The sequence below is a fragment of the Anolis sagrei genome, chromosome 13 (assembly GCF_037176765.1).
Source record: "Anolis sagrei isolate rAnoSag1 chromosome 13, rAnoSag1.mat, whole genome shotgun sequence".
Classification (NCBI taxonomy): Eukaryota; Metazoa; Chordata; class Lepidosauria; order Squamata; family Dactyloidae; genus Anolis; species Anolis sagrei.
In genome coordinates, this window is record NC_090033.1 from 9,002,648 (window position 1) to 9,024,113 (window position 21,466).

The 21,466-nt window shown below is 43.7% G+C and overlaps 1 protein-coding gene across 1 annotated transcript in view; it reads right to left on the minus strand.

The window, feature by feature from the left end:
• Positions 1-21,466, minus strand: part of IGSF21 (immunoglobin superfamily member 21) — a 251,962-nt gene that overhangs the window by 158,632 nt on the left and 71,864 nt on the right. The window contains exon 2 of the mRNA XM_067472731.1: positions 6,367-6,479. Coding sequence (XP_067328832.1) covers positions 6,367-6,479 — 113 coding nt within the window. The remainder of the gene's footprint in view (positions 1-6,366; positions 6,480-21,466) is intronic.

A 21,466-nucleotide genomic window follows, 5' to 3' on the forward strand; every position in this document is an offset into this window, starting at 1 on the left:
TACACCGCTTAGCCGGCATTGCACCACCTGACATCCGCCGGGAAGTAGCAGCCAATAGTGAAAGGACCAAGGCAGAGACATCTCCAGCTCATCCCTTGTTTGGGTATCAGCCAGCACGTCAATGACTTAAATCAAGAAATGGTTTTCTAAGATTTACAGAGACACTCGCTGGAACACCCCAGCAAGCGAGAGTCCAAAAGTGGCAGGCTCAAACCCAGAACTTCAACCAACGGCTGATACCAAATGAGAGACTCCCCACTGGGCACACAGAAGACAGGGTGACTTGGAAGGTGCTGAACGGACTGCGCTCTGGCACCACAAGATGCAGAACCAACCTGAAGAAATGAGACTACAAATTGAAATCCACGACATGCGAGTGTGGAGAGGAGCAAACCACAGACCACTTGCTGCAATGCAACCTGAGCCCTGCCAGGTATATAAACCCTTTTTCCTAGTTCCAACAGACCTCACTACCTCTGAGGATGCTTGCCATAGATGCAGGCAAAACGTCAGGAGAGAATGCCTCTAAAGCAGGGCCATATAGCCCGAAAAAAACTACAACAACCCAGTGATTCCGGCCATGAACGCCTTCGACAATACAATTGTAAGAGAACCAAAATGATTGCTTTGGAAGGTGGGAGAACGGCTTCTTTGGACGTCTATAATCTCCGGCGAGTCTTTTTGTTGTGCATTCTTGCCTAGTTTGGACTAGATGACCTTTGGAGTTCCCTTCCGCGCTTCAATGTGTCTTTTGACCAGTGAGCTGAGCCAGAGGGGAAACTGGCCATCGGCTGCTGTCATAACCGCCCACCCAACCTCCAAACCATCCCATAATATGCCCCGTCCCTCCGACCCCCTGGACAACGTTGACAAGGCGCCCGCCTCCCGTTGCCTGGACCCTTCTCTTCCCATTAGCGTTGACGTGCTCCTGGGGAGGGTTGCCATGCCTCTCTGTGCATTCGAACACCCCCTTTCGATGTCTCTTTCTCCGCTTCCCTCCCGCGTTTTCCTCCTGCCACCCACATCACATTATCGTTCCTCTCTGAAATCTCCATGGTGCCTGACATTGATGTCTGCTCGGAATGAAAAAGAAGGACTGGGAGCGAGCCAGAGAGCGAAAGAGACAGCAAGTCTTCGAGTTGGCTCTTATACATACATACACACACAGAGAAAGAGACAATATGTCATAGGCATGTGCAAATAAATTGAAATAACTCGTAAAATTTGTAAAATTCGTAAAACTTCGTAAAATTCGTAAAACTCGTAAAACTCGTAAACTTCGTAAACGTAAAATTCGTAAAAATTCGTTAAAACTCGTAAAATTCGTAAAATTCGTAAAATTCGTAAAATTCGTAAACTTCGTAAAACTCGTAAAATTCGTAAAACTCGTAAAATTCATAAACTTTGTAAAACGTAAAACTCGTAAAATTCGTAAAACTCGTAAAATTCGTAACATTCGTAAAATTTGTAAAATTCGTAAAACTCGTAAAATTCGTAAACTTTGTAAACTTCGTAAAACTCATAAAATTCGTAAAACTCGTAAAACTCGTAAAATTCGTAAAACTCGTAAACTTCGTAAACGTAAAATTCGTAAAAATTCGTAAAACCGTAAAATTCGTAAAACTCGTAAAATTCGTAAAACTCGTAAAATTTGTAAAATTCGTAAACATCGTAAAATTTGTAAAAATTCGTAAAACTCGTAACATTCATAAAATTCGTAAACGTCGTAAAAATTCGTAAAACTTCATAAAAATTCGTAAAACCCGTAAAATTCGTAAAACTCGTAAAATTCGTAAAACTCGTAACTCGTAAAATTCGCAAAACTCGTAAAACTCGTAAAACTCGTAAAATTCATAAACTTCGTAAAACTCGTAAAACTCGTAAAATGTGTAAAACTCGTAAAATTCGTAAAACTCGTAACTCGTAAAATTTGTAAAATTTGTAAAACTCATTAAGTTCGTAAACTTCGTAAAAATTCGTAAACTTCGTAAACTTCGTAAACTTCGTAAAATTCGTAAAAATTCGTAAAATTCGTAAAAAATCGTAAAAAATCATAAAACCCAATGGCAACATCCTCACTTGCCTCCAACAGGCAAGAGTTCTTTCTCCCAACCTGGACATTATTCCACAGACATATAAACATCACTTTCCTGTATTGTCAAAGGCTTTCATGGCTGGAATCATCAGGTTCTTGTGGGTTTTTTCAGGCTATATGGCCATGTTCTAGAGGCATTTCTCCTGACGTTTCGCCTGCATCTATGGCAAGCATCCTCACCTCTGAGGATGCTTGCCATAGATGCAGGCAAAACGTCAGGAGAAATGCCTCTAGAACATGGCCATATAGCCCGAAAAAACCCACAAGAACCATCACTTTCCTAGTTACCAACAGAGCCCTCAACTTCTGAGGATGCCTGCCATAGATGTGGATGAAACATCAGGAGAGAATGCTTCTGGAACATGGCCAGCAGTCTGGAAAACTCACAGTAACCCAGTGATTCTGGCCATGAAAGCCTTTGACAACACGTTGTTGTTGTTGTTGTGGTATTGATTTGTATTCTGCTTTATGTCCTCAAAGGGGACTCAAAGCAGCTGAGACAGTGTGAATTTGAGGTTGAGAGAGTGTGACTCACTCAAGATCACAGAGTGTTGTTGTTGGTGGCTGGCGGCTAGCGGTGGTTGGTTGTTGTTGGTTGTTGGCTGGCAATGGTTGGTTCTTGTTGGTTTTGTTGGTTGGCGGCTGGCAATTGTTGGTTGTTGTTGATTGTTGTTGCTGTTTGGTGGTGGTGGTTGGTGGTGATGGTGGTTGGCAGGTGGCGGCTGGAAGTGGTTGGTTGTTGTTGGATGTTGGAGGTGGTTGGTGGTCTTGGCGGCTGGTGGCTGGCAGCTGGCAGTGGTTGGTTGTTGTTGGTAATGGTTGGTGGCTGGCGGTGGTTGGTTGTTGTTGGTGGTTGTTGTTGGTTTGCGACTGGCGGTGGCTGGTTGTTGGGGTTCGTGGCTGGTGGTGGTTGGTTGTTGTGGGTGGTGGTGGTTGGCAGCTGGTGGTTGGCAGTGGTTGGTTGTTGTTGTTGGTGGTGGTTGGTGGCTAGCGGCTGGCGGCAGTTGGTTGTTGTTGGTTATTGTCGTGGTTGGTGATGGTTGGCGGCTGGCTGTGGTTGGTTGTTGTTGGTGGTGGTTGGCAGCCAGTGGCTGGAAGTGGTTGGTTGTTGCTGTTGGTTTTGTTGGTTGTTGTTGGTGGTGGTTGGTGGCTGGTGGCGGGCGATGGTTGGTTGTTCTTGGTTGTTGTTGTTGGTGGTTGTTGGTGGCGGGCGGCAGTTGGTTGTTGTTGGTGGTTGGTGGCTGGCGGTGTTTGGTTGTTGGTGGTTCACGGCTGGTGGTGGTTGTTGGTTGTTGTTGGTGGTTGTTGGTTGTTGGTGGTGGTTGGTTGTTGTTGGTTGTTGTTGGTGGTGTTGGTTGGTGGCTGGCGATAGTTGGTTGTTGTTGGTTGTTGTTGGTGGTGTTGGTTGGTGGCTGGCAGTGGTTGGTTGTTGTTGGTTGTTGTTGGTGGTGTTGGTTGGTGGCTGGCGGTGGTTGGTTGTTGTTGGTTATTGTTGGTGGTGGTTGGTGATGGTTGGTGCCTTGTGGTGGTTGGTTGTTGTTCGTGATTGGTGGGTAGCGGCTGGCAGTGGTTGGTTGTTGGTTTTGTTGGTTGTTGTTGGTGGCTGGTGGTGCGCAGTGGTTGGTTGTTGTTGGTTGTTGGTGGTGGTGGTTGGTGGCTGGCAGTTGTTCGCTGCTGCTGCTGTTGTTACTATTGTATTGATTTATACCCTGCTTTATGTCCCCAAAAGGTCCTCAAAGTGGCTGAGACAGTGCGACTCACCCAAGGCCACAGAGTGGGTTTCCAAAGCCAAACAACGATTCGAACCCAGGTCCCACAACCAGGAGCCCCGACTCCAATGCCATTCTGAAATGACTAGCTTTGATTTGGGCCCTATTCCAGAGATGCCCAATGCTCCCACCCCTTTCCCCCTCTGCAAGGGAGATTAATCTTTGCCAGCTTGTGCGAAGTTCCCCCTTCCGAGCTCGCATCACTTAATCCTCTCTGCCTTGGCCGGCTCCTCGCCCTGCGCCGTCACCTTTAAATCCGCCCGCGCTTCGATTTTCCAGCCCTTTGGCGCTCATTACCTCCAAAACGGCCCACCTTTCTGGGCTTGAAGGTCCCTCAAATGTCTCCTTCTCTTCTCCATTGAACAGGAAATGGTCTTCGACCAAAGAGTCAATTTGGATTCGGGATTCGGGACTTTTTCGTTAACTTCGCCCAAATCCCCGCAGCCAATTGAAGGATTCGGGGAAGTGTGAATTGAGTTCGAAATCCGAACTTTCCGTGCTCAGGGTCCCTTCCCTTTGGGCAATTCCCCCCCCCTCCCAACGGATTCAGAAACCCTGGTGTATTTATAAGGCTCATTTATGATTGATTAAAATAGATTTGCACCATTTATTGGCTCTCCCTAGAGACTATGGAAGTACATACACATACATACATACATACATACATACGTCTATGCATATATCTCAATCTCTCGTATCTCTGTATGTGAAACTATGGTGTCAAGACCCAGACCAGGCAGCAAAACAAACGGCACCGTAGGAGTTAAAGTTATCATTCTCTAAGCCACGTTTCCTTCTACTACTAGTAGTAGGTGCATGAGACAAACGCTGAGTCTCAACATATGGAGACTGAATGGTATGAGGGACACATACCACATTAATCTTCATATATATATATATATATATATAATGTGGTATATATATATATATACATACCTACACACACACACACATATAATATCCCTATATACATACATATATATATATATATATATATATATATATATATAAAATATGAGCGAATATTATATACCTATATATAATATTCGCGTATATGTGTAGGTATATAATATTCGATTATATATTTATGCAGGCATATAATATTAGATATATATATATATATGTAGGTAAATATTATATATTCATATATATAGGTATATAATATTAGATATATAATATATATATACATGTTTGTGTAGGTATACTATTCGATATATTTATGCAGGCATATAATATTAGATTTTATATATATATGTAGGTAAATATTATATATTTTTATATATAGGTATATAATATTATATGTATAATATATATATGTAGGTATATACTATTCGATTATATATTTATGCAGGCATATAATATTAGATTATTAGATTTTATATATATATATATATATATATATATATATATGTCGGTAAATATTATATATTCAAATATATGTAGGTATATAATATTATAAGTTTAATATTATATATATGTAGGTATGTAATATTCGATTATATATTTATGTAGGTATATAATATTCGATTATGAGATTATATATATATATGTGTAGGTAAATATTATATATTCATATATATATGTAGGTATATAATATTATAAGTTTAATATTATATATATATGTAGGTATATACTATTCGATTATATATGCAGGCATACAATATTCGATTATTAGATTATATATATATATATATATATATATATGTAGGTAAATATTATATATTCATATATATGTAGGTATATAATATTATACATTTAATATTATATATATATGTAGGTATATACTATTCGATTATATATTTATGCAGGCATATAATATTCGATTATTAGATTATATATATATATGTGTGTGTGTGTGTTAAATATTCTATATATATATATATATAATCTAATATATAGGTAAATATTGTATATGTGTGTGTGTGTGTGTGAAGGTAAATATTACATATTCATATATGTAGGTATATAATACTATATATTTAATATTATATGTATATGTAGGTATATTATATTCAATTATATATTTATGTAGGTATATAATATTAGATTAGATTATTAGATGATATATATATATATATATATATATATATATATATGTAGGTAAATATTCTATATATATATATAATCTAATATATAGGTAAATATTGTGTGTATATATATATGATATTATAAATATAATATATATATATTTATATATTTATGTAGGTATATAATATATTCAATAATATATAAAATTCAGAATATATATATATATATATATCAATAATATTTTACATTTTTTGTGCACACAAAAATGTATATACACACAAAATGTAAAATATTATTGATTTTTCTAATGGAAATTTTTGCTCGGTCCAAACAAGTCATCAAGAGCCATTGCGCCGACAAAAGACCTGCTCCCGGTGCAAGTGAACTGCTTCACTTGACATATAATTTTGAGCCCCTGAAACCCTTAATTTTAATGCAGGCCCATCCAAACAAAAAATAGACCTGCGTCCTTACCCGGTACCAGACAATTTCCCGCATCCTTCCATCCGTCTTGAAGTTACATTTCAGGGTCACGGCGTCCCCAACCACCACCGGCGGGAGCGGCTCGATGCTGACCGTCAGGTAACCTGAAACAGAGAAGAGAGAGAGAAGAGCAGGTTACAACCGATATAATAGAACTCCATAGTTCTATAGTTGTAGCTACTGGGATGTATAGTTCACCTGCAATCAAGGAGCACTCTGAACTCCACCAAAGATAGAATTGGACCAAACTTGGCACACAGAGCCCTTATGACCAGCCAAAAATACTGGAGGTCTTTGGGGGAAATTCACCTTGATTTGGAGGAGTTGTAGTTCACCCACAACCATGGAGACTATGACTTCCATGAGTGATGGACCTCGACCAAACAAAGAGGCAAACAGAAAACAAGGCATACAATACCAAGGCCAGTCCATGCCTAGAACCAGTCTATACCTGCATGGAGAGTCTTCAACAAACACAACAGCCAACTGTTTTGGGTAATTTCCCACCAGGTGCCTCCAATGAACCTAGGCTGAGCTGAACTCTTGCCTTAAAGCAACAGGCCAGCCTGATAACGTCCTTCAATAGCGATTAGGGATTCAACCAAAACCAAAACAACAACCGAAAGTTGACCATGCAATTGTCTTGAAGGAGCTTGCAATGCTTAGAGAAGACACTCTAAGTCTTCCAGATAGGCCTCTGGTGTGCTTATGATGGAAAGTTGACCATACAATTGCCTTGGAAGACATTGCAATGCTTTGAGAAGACACACTAGGTCTTCCAGATAGCCCTCTGGTGTGCTTATGATGGAAAGTTGTCCATACAATTGTCTTGGAGGACCTTGCAATTCTTAGAGAAGACACACTAAGTCTTCCAGATAGCCCTCTGGTGTGCTTATGACGGAAAGTTGACCATACAATTGCCTTGGAGGACATTGCAATGCTTTGAGAAGACACACTAGGTCTTCCAGATGGTCCTATGGTCTGCTTTTGCCAGAAAGTTGGCCATGCAATTGCTTAGGAGGACATTGTAATGCTTGAGAAGACACTCTGGGTCTTCCAGATGGCCACATAGTATGCCTTTGCTGGAAAGCTGACCATGCAATTGCTTAGGAGGACATTGCAATGCTTTAAGAAGACACACTAGGTCTTCCAGATAGCTCTCTGGTGTGCTTATGACGGAAAGTTGACCATACAATTGCCTTGGAGGACATTGCAATGCTTTGAGAAGGCACGCTAGGTCTTCCAGATGGTCCTATGGTATGCTTTAGCCAGAAAGTTGGCCATGCAATTGCTTAGGAGGACATTGTAATGCTTGAGAAGACACTCTGGGTCTTCCAGATGGCCACATAGTATGCCTTTGCTGGAAAGCTGACCATGCAATTGCTTAGGAGGACATTGCAATGCTTTAAGAAAACACACTAGGTCTTCCAGATAGCTCTCTGGTGTGCTTATGATGGAAAGTTGACCATACAATTGCCTTGGAGGACATTGCAATGTTTTGAGAAGGCACGCTAGGTCTTCCAGATGGTCCTATGGTATGCTTTAGCCAGAAAGTTGACCATGCAAATGCCTTGGAGGACATTGCAATGTTTAGAGAAGACACACTAGGTCTTCCAGGTGGTCCTATGATATGCTTTTGCTGGGAAGTTGACCATACAATTGCCTTGGAGAGCATTGCAATGCTTAGAGAAGACATACTATGTCTTCCAGGTGGCCCTATGATTTGATTTTGCCAGAAAGTTGACCATGCAATTACCTTGGAGGACATTGCAATGATTAGAGAAGACACTCAAGGACTTCCAGATGGTCCTATGGTCTGCTTTTGCCAGAAAGTTGGCCATGCAATTGCTTAGGAAGACATTGTAATGCTTTAGAAGACACTCTGGGTCTTCCAGATGGCCATATAGTATGCTTTTGCTGGAAAGTTGACCATGCAATTGCTTAGGAGGACATTGCAATGCTAGGTCTTCCAGATAGCCCTCTGGTGTGCTTATGATGGAAAGTTGACCATACAATTGCCTTGGAGGACATTGCAATGCTTTGAGAAGGCACGCTAGGTCTTCCAGATGGTCCTATGGTATGCTTTAGCCAGAAAGTTGACCATGCAAATGCCTCGGAGGACATTGCAATGTTTAGAGAAGACACACTAGGTCTTCCAGGTGGTCCTATGATATGGTTTTGCTGGAAAATTGACCGTACAATTGCCTTGGAGGGCATTGCAATGCTTAGAGAAGACATACTATGTCTTCCAGGTGGCCCTATGATTTGATTTTGCCAGAAAGTTGACCATGCAATTACCTTGGAGGACATTGCAATGATTAGAGAAGACACTCAAGGACTTCCAGATGGTCCTATGATATGCTTTTGCCAGAAAGTTGACCATGCAAATGGCTTGGAGGACATTGCAATGTTTAGAGAGGCCATACTAAGTTTTCCAGATGGCCCCATGGTATGCTTTTGCTGGAAAGTTGAGCATACAATTGCCTTGGAGGACATTGCAATGCTTCGAGAGGACATACTAGGTCTTCCACATGGCCCTATGGTATGCTTTTGCTGGAAAGACACACTAGGTCTTCCAGGTGGCTCTATGGTTTGATTTTTCCAGAAAGTTGACCATGCAATTGCCTTGGAGGACATTCCAATGCTTTGAGAAGACACACTAGGTCTTCTAGATGGACCTATGGAATGTTTTTGCTGGAAAGTTGACCATACAATTGCCATGTTGAAATTAGTAATCTGTAGAGAGGACATGCTAGGTCTTCTAGATGGACCTATGGAATGTTTTTGCTGGAAAGTTGACCATACAATTGCCATGTTGAACTTAATAATGTGTAGAGAGGACATGCTAGGTCTTCTAGATGGACCTATGGAATGCTTTCGCTGGAAAGTTGACCATACAATTGCCATGTTGAAATTAGTAATGTGTAGAGAGGACATACTAGGTCTTCCAGATGGACCTATGGAATGCTTTTGCTGGAAAGTTGACCATACAATTGCCATGTTGAACTTAATAATGTGTAGAGAGGACACACTAGGTCTTCCAGATGGACCTATGGAATGCTTTGGCTGGAAAGTTGACCCTACAATTGCCATGTTGAACTTAGTAATGTGTAGAGAGGACATGCTAGGTCTTCTAGATGGACCTATGGAATGCTTTTGCTGGAAAGTTGACCATACAATTGCCATGTTGAACTTAGTAATGTGTAGAGAGGACACACTAGGTCTTCCAGATGGAGCTATGGAATGCTCTCGCTGGAAAGTTGACCATGCAATTGCCATGTTGAACTTAGTAATGTGTAGAGAGGACACACTAGGTCTTCCAGATGGACCTATGGAATACTTTTGCTGGAAAGTTGACCATGCAATTGCCATGTTGAACTTAGTAATGTGTAGAGATGACACACTAGATCTTCCAGATGGCCCTATGCAATGCTTTTGCTGGAAAGTTGACCCTACAATTGTAATGCTGAATCTAATAATGTGCAGAGAGGACACACACTGGCACCATTATTCCAAAGAGGTGGATCATCCGCTCCGTGAGACGTTCCAGCTGCTGCGCAGTTTCGAAATGCCGCAAATCCCATATGCTCCGGAGAGAAAATATGCATAATACACGGAGACCAAGCAACGTCTCCGAGGTAATGTGCCAGGACTACATAATGCCTACGAAATGCACTAAAAATATCTATGGGGTGGGAAGCTCTGGCGCATTCCCCATTTCTCGCATTTGTATGCAGCATCGGAGATGCATGCAGCAGGTGTCTGCAAAACGATGTGAGTGTCTGTGCAAAGAGTCCAGCTCACACCTTCCTCCCGAAAACCCCAAATCGTTTCAAAGGAAGAGTTGCAAACCTGAATGATCCCTGCAAAATAAATACCGGAGACAGTGGGAATGGTTGTGAAGGGGAGGATAGGCCCCCGGCACCTGTTTGGCAGAAGGCCCCCGGCACACGCGGCTGCGAGCGGCACGATGAATGCCCCGGGGGTCATGTGATGCGCGCCCGGCCAATCAAGCTGTCAGTCTGAAAAGAACAGGTGCTTCTATGGCAATGCATCCAGAAATTCACTGAAGAGCAAACAGAGAGGAGAGATGCTCGCTGTATTTTTTTTTCTGCCCTCGTCATCTGGAAGCTTTGCTTTTGCAAACAGAACTTAAAGAAAATCGAAAGCAATGTGTCATTTCTAGGGATGCGTAATCTATTAAAAATTGTCATTTAAAAACTGGAAATCTGTTTCTAAAGTGTTTCTAAACTATACTTAGTGAAAATTTTGTTACTATAATGAGAGTAATGAAATTTCGTTACTATATCATTACAGTAATTGCGTGTGCGCACAATTAAATTACTATATTTGGGGAAACTTCAGGGGCTCGTTTCACCCTCATTTTGAAAGAGATTGGATTGAAACTTACTACAATGGTAAAACACACTTACCACTGTTAACCCACCAAATTTCAGAACGTTTCACTTATCCACGGATTTTTGGGGAATTTTTAGTGCACAATTACTAGAATTGAGGAAACTTCAGGGACTCCTTTCTCCATCATTTTGACAGTTATTGGGGTGAAACTTACTACAATGGTAAAACACACCACTGTTAGCCCACCAAATTTCAGAACGTTTCACTTATCCACAGATTTTTGGAGAATTTTTAGTGCACAATTACTAGAATTGAGGAAACTTCAGGGACTCCTTTCTCCATCATTTTGACAGTTATTGGGGTGAAACTTACTACAATGGTAAAACACACTTACCACTGTTAGCCCACCAAATTTCAGAACGTTTCACTTATCCGCGGATTTTTGGAGAATTTTTAGTGTACAATTACTAGAATTGAGGAAACTTCAGGGACTCCTTTCTCCATCATTTTGAAAGTTATTGGGGTGAAACTTGCTTCAATGGTAGAACACACCACTGTTAGCCCACCAAATTTCAGAACATTTCACTTACCCATGGATTTTTGGAGAATTTTTAGTGCACAATTACTAGAATTGAGGAAACTTCAGGGACTCCTTTCTCCATCATTTTGAAAGTTATTGGGGTGAAACTTGCTACAATGGTAGAACACATTGACCACTGTTAGCCCACCAAATTTTGGAACGTTTCACTTACCCATGGATTTTTGGGGAATTTTCATGCACAATTACTTGAAACTTGTTACAATGGTAGAACACATTGACCATTGTTAGCCCACCAAATTTTGGAACGTTTCACTTACCCATGGATTTTTGGGGAATTTTCACGCACAATTACTTAAAACTTGCTACAATGGTAGAACACATTGGCCACTGTTAGCCCACCAAATTCCAGAACATTTCACTTATCCACGGATTTTTGGGGAATTTTTGTGCACAGTTACTAGAATTGAGGGAAATTCAGGGACTCCTTTCTCCATCATTTTGAAAGTTATTGGGGTGAAACTGGCTACAATGGTAGAACACATTGACCACTGTTAGCCCACCAAGTTTTGGAACGTTTCACTTACCCATTGGTTTTTGGGGAATTTTCTCACACAATTGGGGAAAATTCAAGGGCACCCATCTCTCTCATGTAGAAAGGTATTGGCGTGAAACTTGGTACAATGGTAGAACACATTGTCCACTGGTAGCACACCAAATTTCAGAACATTTCACTTATCCACGGATTTTCGGGGAATTTTCGTGCAGAATTACTATCTTTGGGGAAAATTCAAGGGCTCCTTTCTCCACCCACATTCAAAGCCATTGGAGTGAAACTTGCTACAACAGTAGAACACATTGACCACTGTTAGCCCACCAAATTTCAGAACATTTCACTTATCCACAGATTTTGGGGGAATTTTCGTGCGCAATTACTATTTGTGGGGAAAATTCAAGGGCTCCTTTCTCCACCACTTTCAAAGCTATTGGAATAAAACTTTCTTAAGTTTTGGTGCGGACTGTGCATGCGTACTAGATATCGTGTCGTAAGTTTTAGCACAGACTGCGCATGCATATTGGATATCATGTCGACTGTGCATGCGCGTCAGATATCGCATCGTAAGTACGAATAATATGAAACTGATCCAACTTACGACGCTTTCCGATTTTTTTGCACATGCTTAATATTTATTTATTATTTATTTATTTACAGCTTTTATATTCCACCCTTCTTCTCACCCCACAGAGGGCTCAGGGTGGATTACAGTGTACACATATATGGCAAACATACAATGCCAGTTTTTGATGTATAAACATATGCAGACATACACAGAGGCTATTTAACTTTTTTTGGCCACCAGGGGAGCTGTTGCTTTCATCGTCCATCTGCGACACTGATGAAGCACTTCCGCATTCCCCGCATGCTTCCCCGCTGGAATGCTTTGCTGGAGTCTTCTTTATGGCCTCATAAATCAGTTAATTTAGCCTTCCCACACTTTAAGGTGGTACCTAATTTTCCTACTTGACAGATGCAACTGTCTTTCGGGTTGCAAAGGTCGACAACAGGCTACACACAATTGGTTGGAAACCCACTCCAACCCGGGCTGGCTTCAAACTCATGACCTTTTTGGTCAGAGTGATCTTAATGCAGCTGACACTCAGCCATCTGCGCCACAATCCCGGTGTATAGATATAGATATAGGTATAGATATAGATTAGATATATAGATATAGATATCTGGGGTTATTCTTAAAAAAATGTCCTTGTTCTGACTTACAAACAAATTCAACTTAAGAACAGACCTACGGAACCTCTCTTGTTCGTAATTCGGGAACTGACTAAATTATCAGTGGTGGTTGCCATATTTTATTATACCAAATCAGCACATTTGAATCATAAGATCCTAGAATTGGAAGGCACCCCAAAGGTCATCTAGTCTGACCTCACTTGGCCAAATACATTCCATCCAAGTTCTCCTGACAGATGGTCATTCGTCATTGATTTAAAGACCTCCAAAGAAGGGGATCCACTATTCCCCAGCACCGGGATTGTGGCGCAGCTGGCTGAGTGTCAGCTGCATTAAAATCACTCTGACCAAAAAGTCATGAGTTCGAAGCCAGCCTGGGTTGGAGTGGGCTTCCAACCAATTGTGTGTAGCCTGTTGTCGACCTTTGCAACCCGAAAGACAGTAGGAAAATTAGGTACCACCTTAAAGTGTGATTTATGAGGCCATAAAGAAGACTCCAGCAAAGCATTCCAGCGGGGAAGTATGCGGGGAATGCGGAAGTGCTTCATCAGCGTCGCAGATGGACGATGAAAGCGACAGCTCCCCTGGTGGCCAGAAAAAGTTAAATAGCCTCTGTATATGTTTGTATGTCAAAAATTGGCATTGAAAGTTTGCCATATATGTGTACATTAGGCCTGGGTAACAACGCAAAAATTTGTTTCTAAAATCGATTTGTAATTGGGGTGTTTTTTTGTTTCGATATTTAAAATAATTACAAAATTTTCCAAAAAAAAAGTTCGGTATTTACGAAATTTCGTAAATATTTACAAAACATTTTGTAAAGATGGCGCCCTTTTTTTTCCAATATTTTTTAAATATTTTTTAAATTTAATTATTAATTTAGTAGAATAGGGAGGAGAAATTATTATTAAGGAGGGAAGGCAGGCACTCACTCTGGCGGGCCCTCTCGCTCGCTCGCCGCTCGCCCTCTCGCTCGCCCTCTCGCTCACCCTCTCGCTAGGATGGGTTCCTTCCAGGAGGGGCTCTTTTTCCCAGGCTGCCAAACTACAACTCCCAGGATGCTACAGCATTGAGCCAATGAAAGAAAGAGAAGGAGACCTCCCTCTCGCCCTCTCACTCGCCCTCTCACTCGCCGCTCGCCCTCTCGCTCGCCCTCTCGCTCGCCCTCGCCCTCTCGCTCGCCGCTCGCCCTCTCACTCGCCCTCTCACTCGCCGCTCGCCCTCTCACTCGCCCTCTCGCTCGCCGCTCGCCCTCTCGCTCGCCCTCTCGCTTGCTCAGCCGGCGCCGAGAGAGGAGAGCTCCCAGCAAGCCAGGCGGCCATCTTACGTATTTCCGAAATGGACGGAAATACAAATTTTTTTGGCGCCTGCCGTTTCGATATTTAAAAACACTTCCAGGTTTAAAAATAAGTTTTGTAATCGTTTCGTAATTCAAAAATTAACGAATTTTTTAACGAATTACGAATTAACGAAACGAATTGACCAGCCCTAGTGTACACTGTGATCCGCCCTGAGTCCCCTGCTGCGTGAGGAGAAGGGCGGAATATAAAAGCTGTAAATAAATAAAACAAATAAAAAATAAATGCCTCTCGCAATCGATAAGTTCGTCCTAATATTTAAGTCAAACCTTGCCATTGGAATCCATTGTCAAAGGAGTAGCCCTGAAGAATATGCTTTAATTTATATCCCCAACCCAATTCTGATAGTTTTGGCTCACTCCCCGTCTTCATATCATATTCCATCTGTCCGGCTTTGAAGAATGGTCGTCGAACCTCCAGCAAGTCTTGATGGAGACAAATGGCTGGCAATAATTTTCCCATGTGGTCATCTTTAATTCTCCAAGATTGTCAGTTAGTTTGCGAAATGTATCTTAATAGCCGAGGCGTAAAACCGTCTTTTTTCCCCCTTAAAGCTGAGAAAAGAGGGTGACGGATGGACCTGTTTGGAGTAATGAAGCATCAAGTTAATGGAGAAGCCAGCATTTGAGTCTGGCGCAAGTTGGGAAATTGAGTGTTTTCTCCCCCTTTGTTGCTTTTGCAGAAATTGGAGGAGTTTTGGATAACGCTGGGCTTTCTTTAAAATGCTTATAGTCTTCCTGAGTTCTTCAGCTCAAACTGATCTATATGCCCATTTTTCGATATGCTTACTAGCAGAGGCAGCCCTAGGTAATTTTCAACGGTAAGCAAACAGTATTTTGGCGCCTCCCCCCCCCCCCAACCAATCACTGATATATATTTTCTCTCCGTCGTGAGAGTCCTGTGTGCCATATTTGGTTCAATTCCATCATTGGTGGAGTTCAGAATGCTCTTTGATTATAGGTGAACTATACATCCTAGTAACTACAACTCGCATATGTCAAGTGCCTCAAGAGCTCCCCTGGGCAAAATCAACTGTACTGCAAGTGCTTACTTTGTGTAATGGTTGCGCCGCCCCTGCTTACTACGCATGTGCGATCCATAAAAAATGGTTCAAATTTCATTGCGGGACTAGCAAACTTAATGGGCAGGAGACTGATAACACAGCATTCTGGGTAATGTAGTTTGGAAGGTGAGGCCCCCTGTGGCCAAGAGTGCAAAAGGCCCTGCTCTAAACTACATTTCCCAGAATGCAGTTCTCAGCATCAGAAAGCCCCAGCCATTTAGAGTCAGTCGAGTCGCTTTCTCGAAATAGCTCGTAAGTTGGATGTTCGTAACTCGGGGATTGTGCTTTCTCGAAATAGCTCGTAAGTTGGATGTTTGTAACTCGGGGAATGCGCTTTCTCAAAATAGCTCGTAAGTTGGATGTTTGTAACTCAGGGATTATGCTATCTCAAAATAGCTTATAAGTTGGATGTTTGTAACTCGGGGATTGTGCTTTCTCAAAATAGCTCATAAGTAGGATGTTCGTAACTCTGGGATTGTGCTTTCTCGAAATAGCTCATAAGTTGGATGTTCGTAACTCGGGGATTGTGCTTTCTCGAAATAGCTCATAAGTTGGATGTTTGTAACTCGGGGATTGTGCTTTCTCAAAATAGCTCATAAGTAGGATGTTCGTAACTCTGGGATTGTGCTTTCTCGAAATAGCTCATAAGTTGGATGTTCGTAACTCGGGGATTGTGCTTTCTCGAAATAGCTCATAAGTTGGATGTTTGTAACTCGGGGATTGTGCTTTCTCAAAATAGCTCATAAGTAGGATGTTCGTAACTCTGGGATTGTGCTTTCTCGAAATAGCTCATAAGTTGGATGTTCGTAACTCGGGGATTGTGCTTTCTCGAAATAGCTCATAAGTTGGATGTTTGTAACTCGGGGATTGTGCTTTCTCAAAATAGCTCATAAGTTGGATGTTCGTAACTCTGGGATTGTGCTTTCTCGAAATAGCTCATAAGTTGGATGTTCGTAACTCGGGGATTGTGCTTTCTCGAAATAGCTCATAAGTTGGATGTTCGTAACTCGGGGATTGCGCTTTCTCGAAATAGCTCGTAAGTTGGATGTTTGTAACTCAAGGACTGCCTTCTAGGTAGATTTTCAGGGACAGTTAAGTAATAGTTACTACTGTTTGATGCAGAATCTGTATACCAATCTTGCCTAGATACATTTTCCTATAAGAAAGCCAGAAGTGGCTCAAGAGTGGGCTGAAATCCTTGTATTCTCACACGTCAGAAGTATGCATCCTTGCATTTTGGAGTGAAATGTGTCAAGATTGTCACCCGTTTCCAGTCCTCGGGGAAACAGGGGATGTGATTGCCTCGGACCCGGTCCCTCCGTGGGCTCGCTGAGACGAGACCGGTCTTGTCACGTCGTCCGAGCGACAGTGATGTTGTTGATGCCGCGCAAGGATTTCATCAGGTCGGCGCACCTAATTCACACTCCCCGAGAGCCAAAGCATGGGCCGTAATGCCTCGGAGCGTTTTAATCCACTGACAGCCCCGCGAGGAGTCTTTCAATCTGTCTGCTTTTCCAGCCTCGCCATCCATCTGCCTCCTCCACCGGTCCACCGAAGTTTAATCAAAATGCGCCACGCAATCAAGCCCTATCCATTGCTGCTTTCTTGGGGAGTCCAGCAACCTGTGAATTTTACTCTTCTATGGCAAGATTGAAGAGGCAACGGACTCCGAAGACAACAAAGATAAGGAGTTTTTAGAAGTTTAAATATAGAGCGGCCAAGTTGCGGAGTGGACTTTGATCTGGAGGGAAATACACCACAAATTCCAAAAAGCAATGTTGTCTGTTTACTGATTGGCCCAAAAGGAAATGCATGGCAATAGAAGAATATTGGTATTGGCAAAGGCTTTAGAATCACTGGGGGGGGTTGTTGCTGATTTCCAGGGTGCATGGTCAACATGTTCTAGCAGCATTTTCTCCTGATGCCTACATCTCCATTTTCGCCTACATCCGTGGCTAACGGGTTTGTGCATACCGGGTAAACTGTGATTCATTTCAGTGTCCCAGATTTCGCTGGGACCCTGATCCATTTTTCAGGAACTTCCCAAATTTGTGGGATAGATATCTGTTTTCGCTCTTTGGTGCCAAAATATTCATTTTCTATCCGGCCCGTTATGGGGCGGGGGAGCTTCTAAGGCTCCCCTTCCCATCATTTAAAGGCATTTAAACTATTTCTACCAGGCTTGTTTGATTAAAAAAAAATTGGTTCAAAACTTGTTTGGATGTAGGGGGCACTGGTGGTTCGGATCTAAAGTCAATTCCGATTTTCACAGGAAAAAATGTTCAAAACTTTGTGAAACTTCTGAGACTTCCGAATCCTTCGTTAATGGTTTCAAAGTGTTATTTCCTGTTTCATTGGGTGGTCTTTACTTTGAAAGTAGTTGTTTTACTCCCGAAGCAGGGGAGGGGGGAATCAAAACGAAGAAATCCATCCACTCTGGTTAAAACTGCTTCTCCCGCTTAAGACTGAAGCGGGAGGGAAAGGAAAGGAAGGGAATCCATCCAAACTGGTTGAAACTGACGTGGGAGGGAAAGGAAAGAAAGGAAATCCATCCACACTGGTTTAAACCACTTATCTCGCTTAAGACTGACACGGGAGAGAAAGGAAAGGAAGGAAATCCATCCAAACTGGTTTAAACTGACGTGGGACAGAAAGGAAAGGAAGGAAATCTATCCACACTGGTTTAACCACTTCTCTCGCTTAAGACCGACACGGGAGAGAAAGGAAAGGAAGGAAATGCATCCAAACTGGTTTAAACTGATGTGGGTGGGAAAGGAAAGGAAGGAAATCCATCCACACTGGTTTAAACTGATGTGGGAGGGAAAGGAAAGGAAGGAAATCTATCCACACTGGTTTAGCCGCTTCTCTCGCTTAAGACCGACACGGGAGAGAAAGGAAAGGAAGGAAATCCATCCACACTGGTTTAACCGCTTCTCTCGCTTCAGGCTGACACGGGAGAGAAAGGAAAGGAAGGGAATCCATCCAAACTGGTTTAAACTGATGTGGGAGGGAAAGGAAAGGAAGGTAATCCATCCACACTGGTTTCAACCGCTTCTCTCGCTTAAGACTGACACGGGAGAGAAAGGAAAGGAAAGAAATCCATCCAAACTGGTTTAAATTGGTGTGGGAGAGAAAGGAAAGGAAGGAAATCCATCCAAACTGGTTTAAACTGACGTGGGTGGGAAAGGAAAGGAAGGAAATCCATCCACACTGGTTTAACCGCTTCTCTCGCTTCAGGCTGACACGGGAGAGAAAGGAAAGGAAGGGAATCCATCCAAACTGGTTTAAACTGATGTGAGAGGGAAAGGAAAGGAAGGAAATCCATCCACACTGGTTTAACTGCTTCTCTCACTTAAGACTGACACGGGAGAGAAATGAAAGGAAGGAAATCCATCCACACTAGTTTAAACCACTTCTCTCGCTGATGCGGGAGGAAAAGGAAAGGAAGGGGATCCATCCACACTGGTTTAGAAGGCTTCTCTGGCTGGAACTGAGGCCAAGGAACAGAAGTGGGGGCAAAAGCTGAATAATTTCCGACTCACTTACTGATTCGTAAGAGAAATGGCAGAAAAAGTTTTGGAAGGGCAAAGGGACTTCCGGTTTCCTTAAAAATTTCGAAATCGCTTCAAAAAGGAAATCTTTCCGAATTTATTCCGAATTACGAAGATTCCGACTGAACTTAACCATGCCTACTGATTCTACTCTAGAGGAGAGGTGATGCAAACAGGCGCACACACTTTCTCTCCCGGGCTTGCACTGTGCCATACACTCTTTCCAAGGCATTTAAAGAAGGCTTCTCCACTTCCAGGTAAGGAAGAGCGATTACATCCTCCCTGGAGGGCCTAGAGACAATGTTGGTTGCATTGTTTTGGTAAGCTTTGGCAACGTTGGGTACAGGGAAGAGTTGGAAGCCATCTAGTTGGGTTTCCTTCCTCAAGGCCACCAAGATGGAAAGAAAATGAACTTCGAAATCGCTTCAAAAAGGAAATCTTTCCGAATTTATTCCGAATTACGAAGATTCTGATGTCCAACTCTGTCACTCCTTCCCACCTGCTACTAAGGAGGCTGTCCAGGTCCTGAACCGGTGCTTGGCCGCTGTGACGGTCTGGATGAGGGCGAACAAGTTGAAATTGAATCCAGACAAGACAGAGGTACTCCTGGTCAGTCGCAAGGCCGAACAGGGCATAGGGTTACAGCCTGTGTTGGATGGGGTCGCACTCTCCCTGAAGACGCAGGTTCGCAGCTTGGGTGTGACCCTGGACTCATTGCTGAGCCTGGAACCCCATGTTTCGACGGTGACCAGGGGAGCATTTGCACAGCTAAAGCTTGTGCGCCAGCTGCGCCCGTACCTTGGGAAGTCTGACTTGGCCACGGTAGTCCACGCTCTGGTTACATCCCGTTTAGACTACTGCAACGCTCTCTACGTGGGGTTGTCTTTGAAGACAGCTCGGAAGCTCCAACTAGTCCAACGCTCGGCAGCCATGATTTTAACAGGAGCGGAGCGCAGGGAGCATACAACCCCCCTGTTGCGCCAACTCCACTGGCTACCGATCTGCTACCGGGCTGAATTCAAAGTGCTGGCATTGGCCTTTAAAGCCTTAAACAGTTCCGGCCCAAGCTACCTATCTGACCGCATCTCTGCCTCTGAACCCACCAGGACTTTGAGATCTTCCGGGGAGACCCTGCTCTCGATCCCGCCTGCTTCTCAAGCTCGGCTGGCGGGGACGAGAGATAGGGCCTTCTCGGTGGTGGCTCCTCGGCTGTGGAACGCCCTTCCTACGGACATTAGACTAGCACCATCTCTAATAGTATTCCGCAAAAAGGTGAAGACCTGGATGTTTGTGCAGGCGTTTGAGTAATTTAGTGCAATCTGGTAATGGGACATAGGAATGGAACAATGGACGACGAATCTGGACTACGCTTGGATGATGAGAAGATTGGGTACGGTTGTTTTTTGTAATAATTGTGCATTGTAATTGCTTATTGGTAATTTATGGATAATGTGTTAAGTCAATTGCTATATGTTGTATGGAACCACTGCTGTTTCTACTGTTTTTACTGTTTGGGAACCGCTGTGAGTCGCCTTCGGGCTTGAGATACAGCGGTATATAAGCAAAGTAAATAAATAAATAAATAAATAAATAAACCTAACCATTAGGGCTGGTCAATTCGTTTCGTTAATTCGTAATTCGTTAAAAAATTCGTTAATTTTTGAATTACGGAACGATTACAAAACTTTTTTTTTAACCTGGAAATGTTTTTAAATATCGAAACGGCAGGCGCCAAAAATTTTTGTATTTCCGTTCATTTCGGAAATACATAAGATGGCCGCCTGCCGATGCTTGCTGGGAGCTCTCCTCTCTCGGCGCTGAGCGAGAGGGTGAGCGAGAGGGGCGAGCGAGCGGCGAGCGAGAGGGGCGAGCGAGAGGGGCGAGCGAGCGGCGAGCGAGAGGGGCGAGCGAGCGGCAAGCGAGAGGGGCGAGAGAGCGGCGAGCGAGAGGGGCGAGCGAGAGGGCGAGCGAGAGGGGCGAGCGAGAGGGGCGAGAGAGCGGTGAGCGAGAGGGGCGAGCGAGAGGGCGAGCGAGAGGGGCGAGCGAGCGGCGAGCGAGAGGGGCGAGCGAGAGGGCGAGCGAGAGGGGCGAGTGAGCGGCGAGGGAGAGAGGCGAGCGAGCGGCGAGCGAGAGGGGCGAGAGAGCGGCGAGCGAGAGGGGCGAGCGAGAGGGGCGAGAGAGCGGCGAGCGAGAGGGGCGAGCAAGAGGGCGAGCGAGAGGGGCGAGCGAGGGGCGAACGAGAGGGGCGAGCGAGAGGGCGAGCGAGAGGGGCGAGCGAGCGGCGAGCGAGAGGGGCGAGCGAGCGGCAAGCGAGAGGTGCGAGAGAGCGGCGAGCGAGAGGGGCGAGCGAGAGGGGCGAGAGAGCGGCGAGCGAGAGGGGCGAGCGAGAGGGCGAGCGAGAGGGGCGAGCGAGGGGCGAGCGAGAGGGGCGAGCGAGAGGGCGAGCGAGAGGGGCGAGCGAGCGGCGAGCGAGAG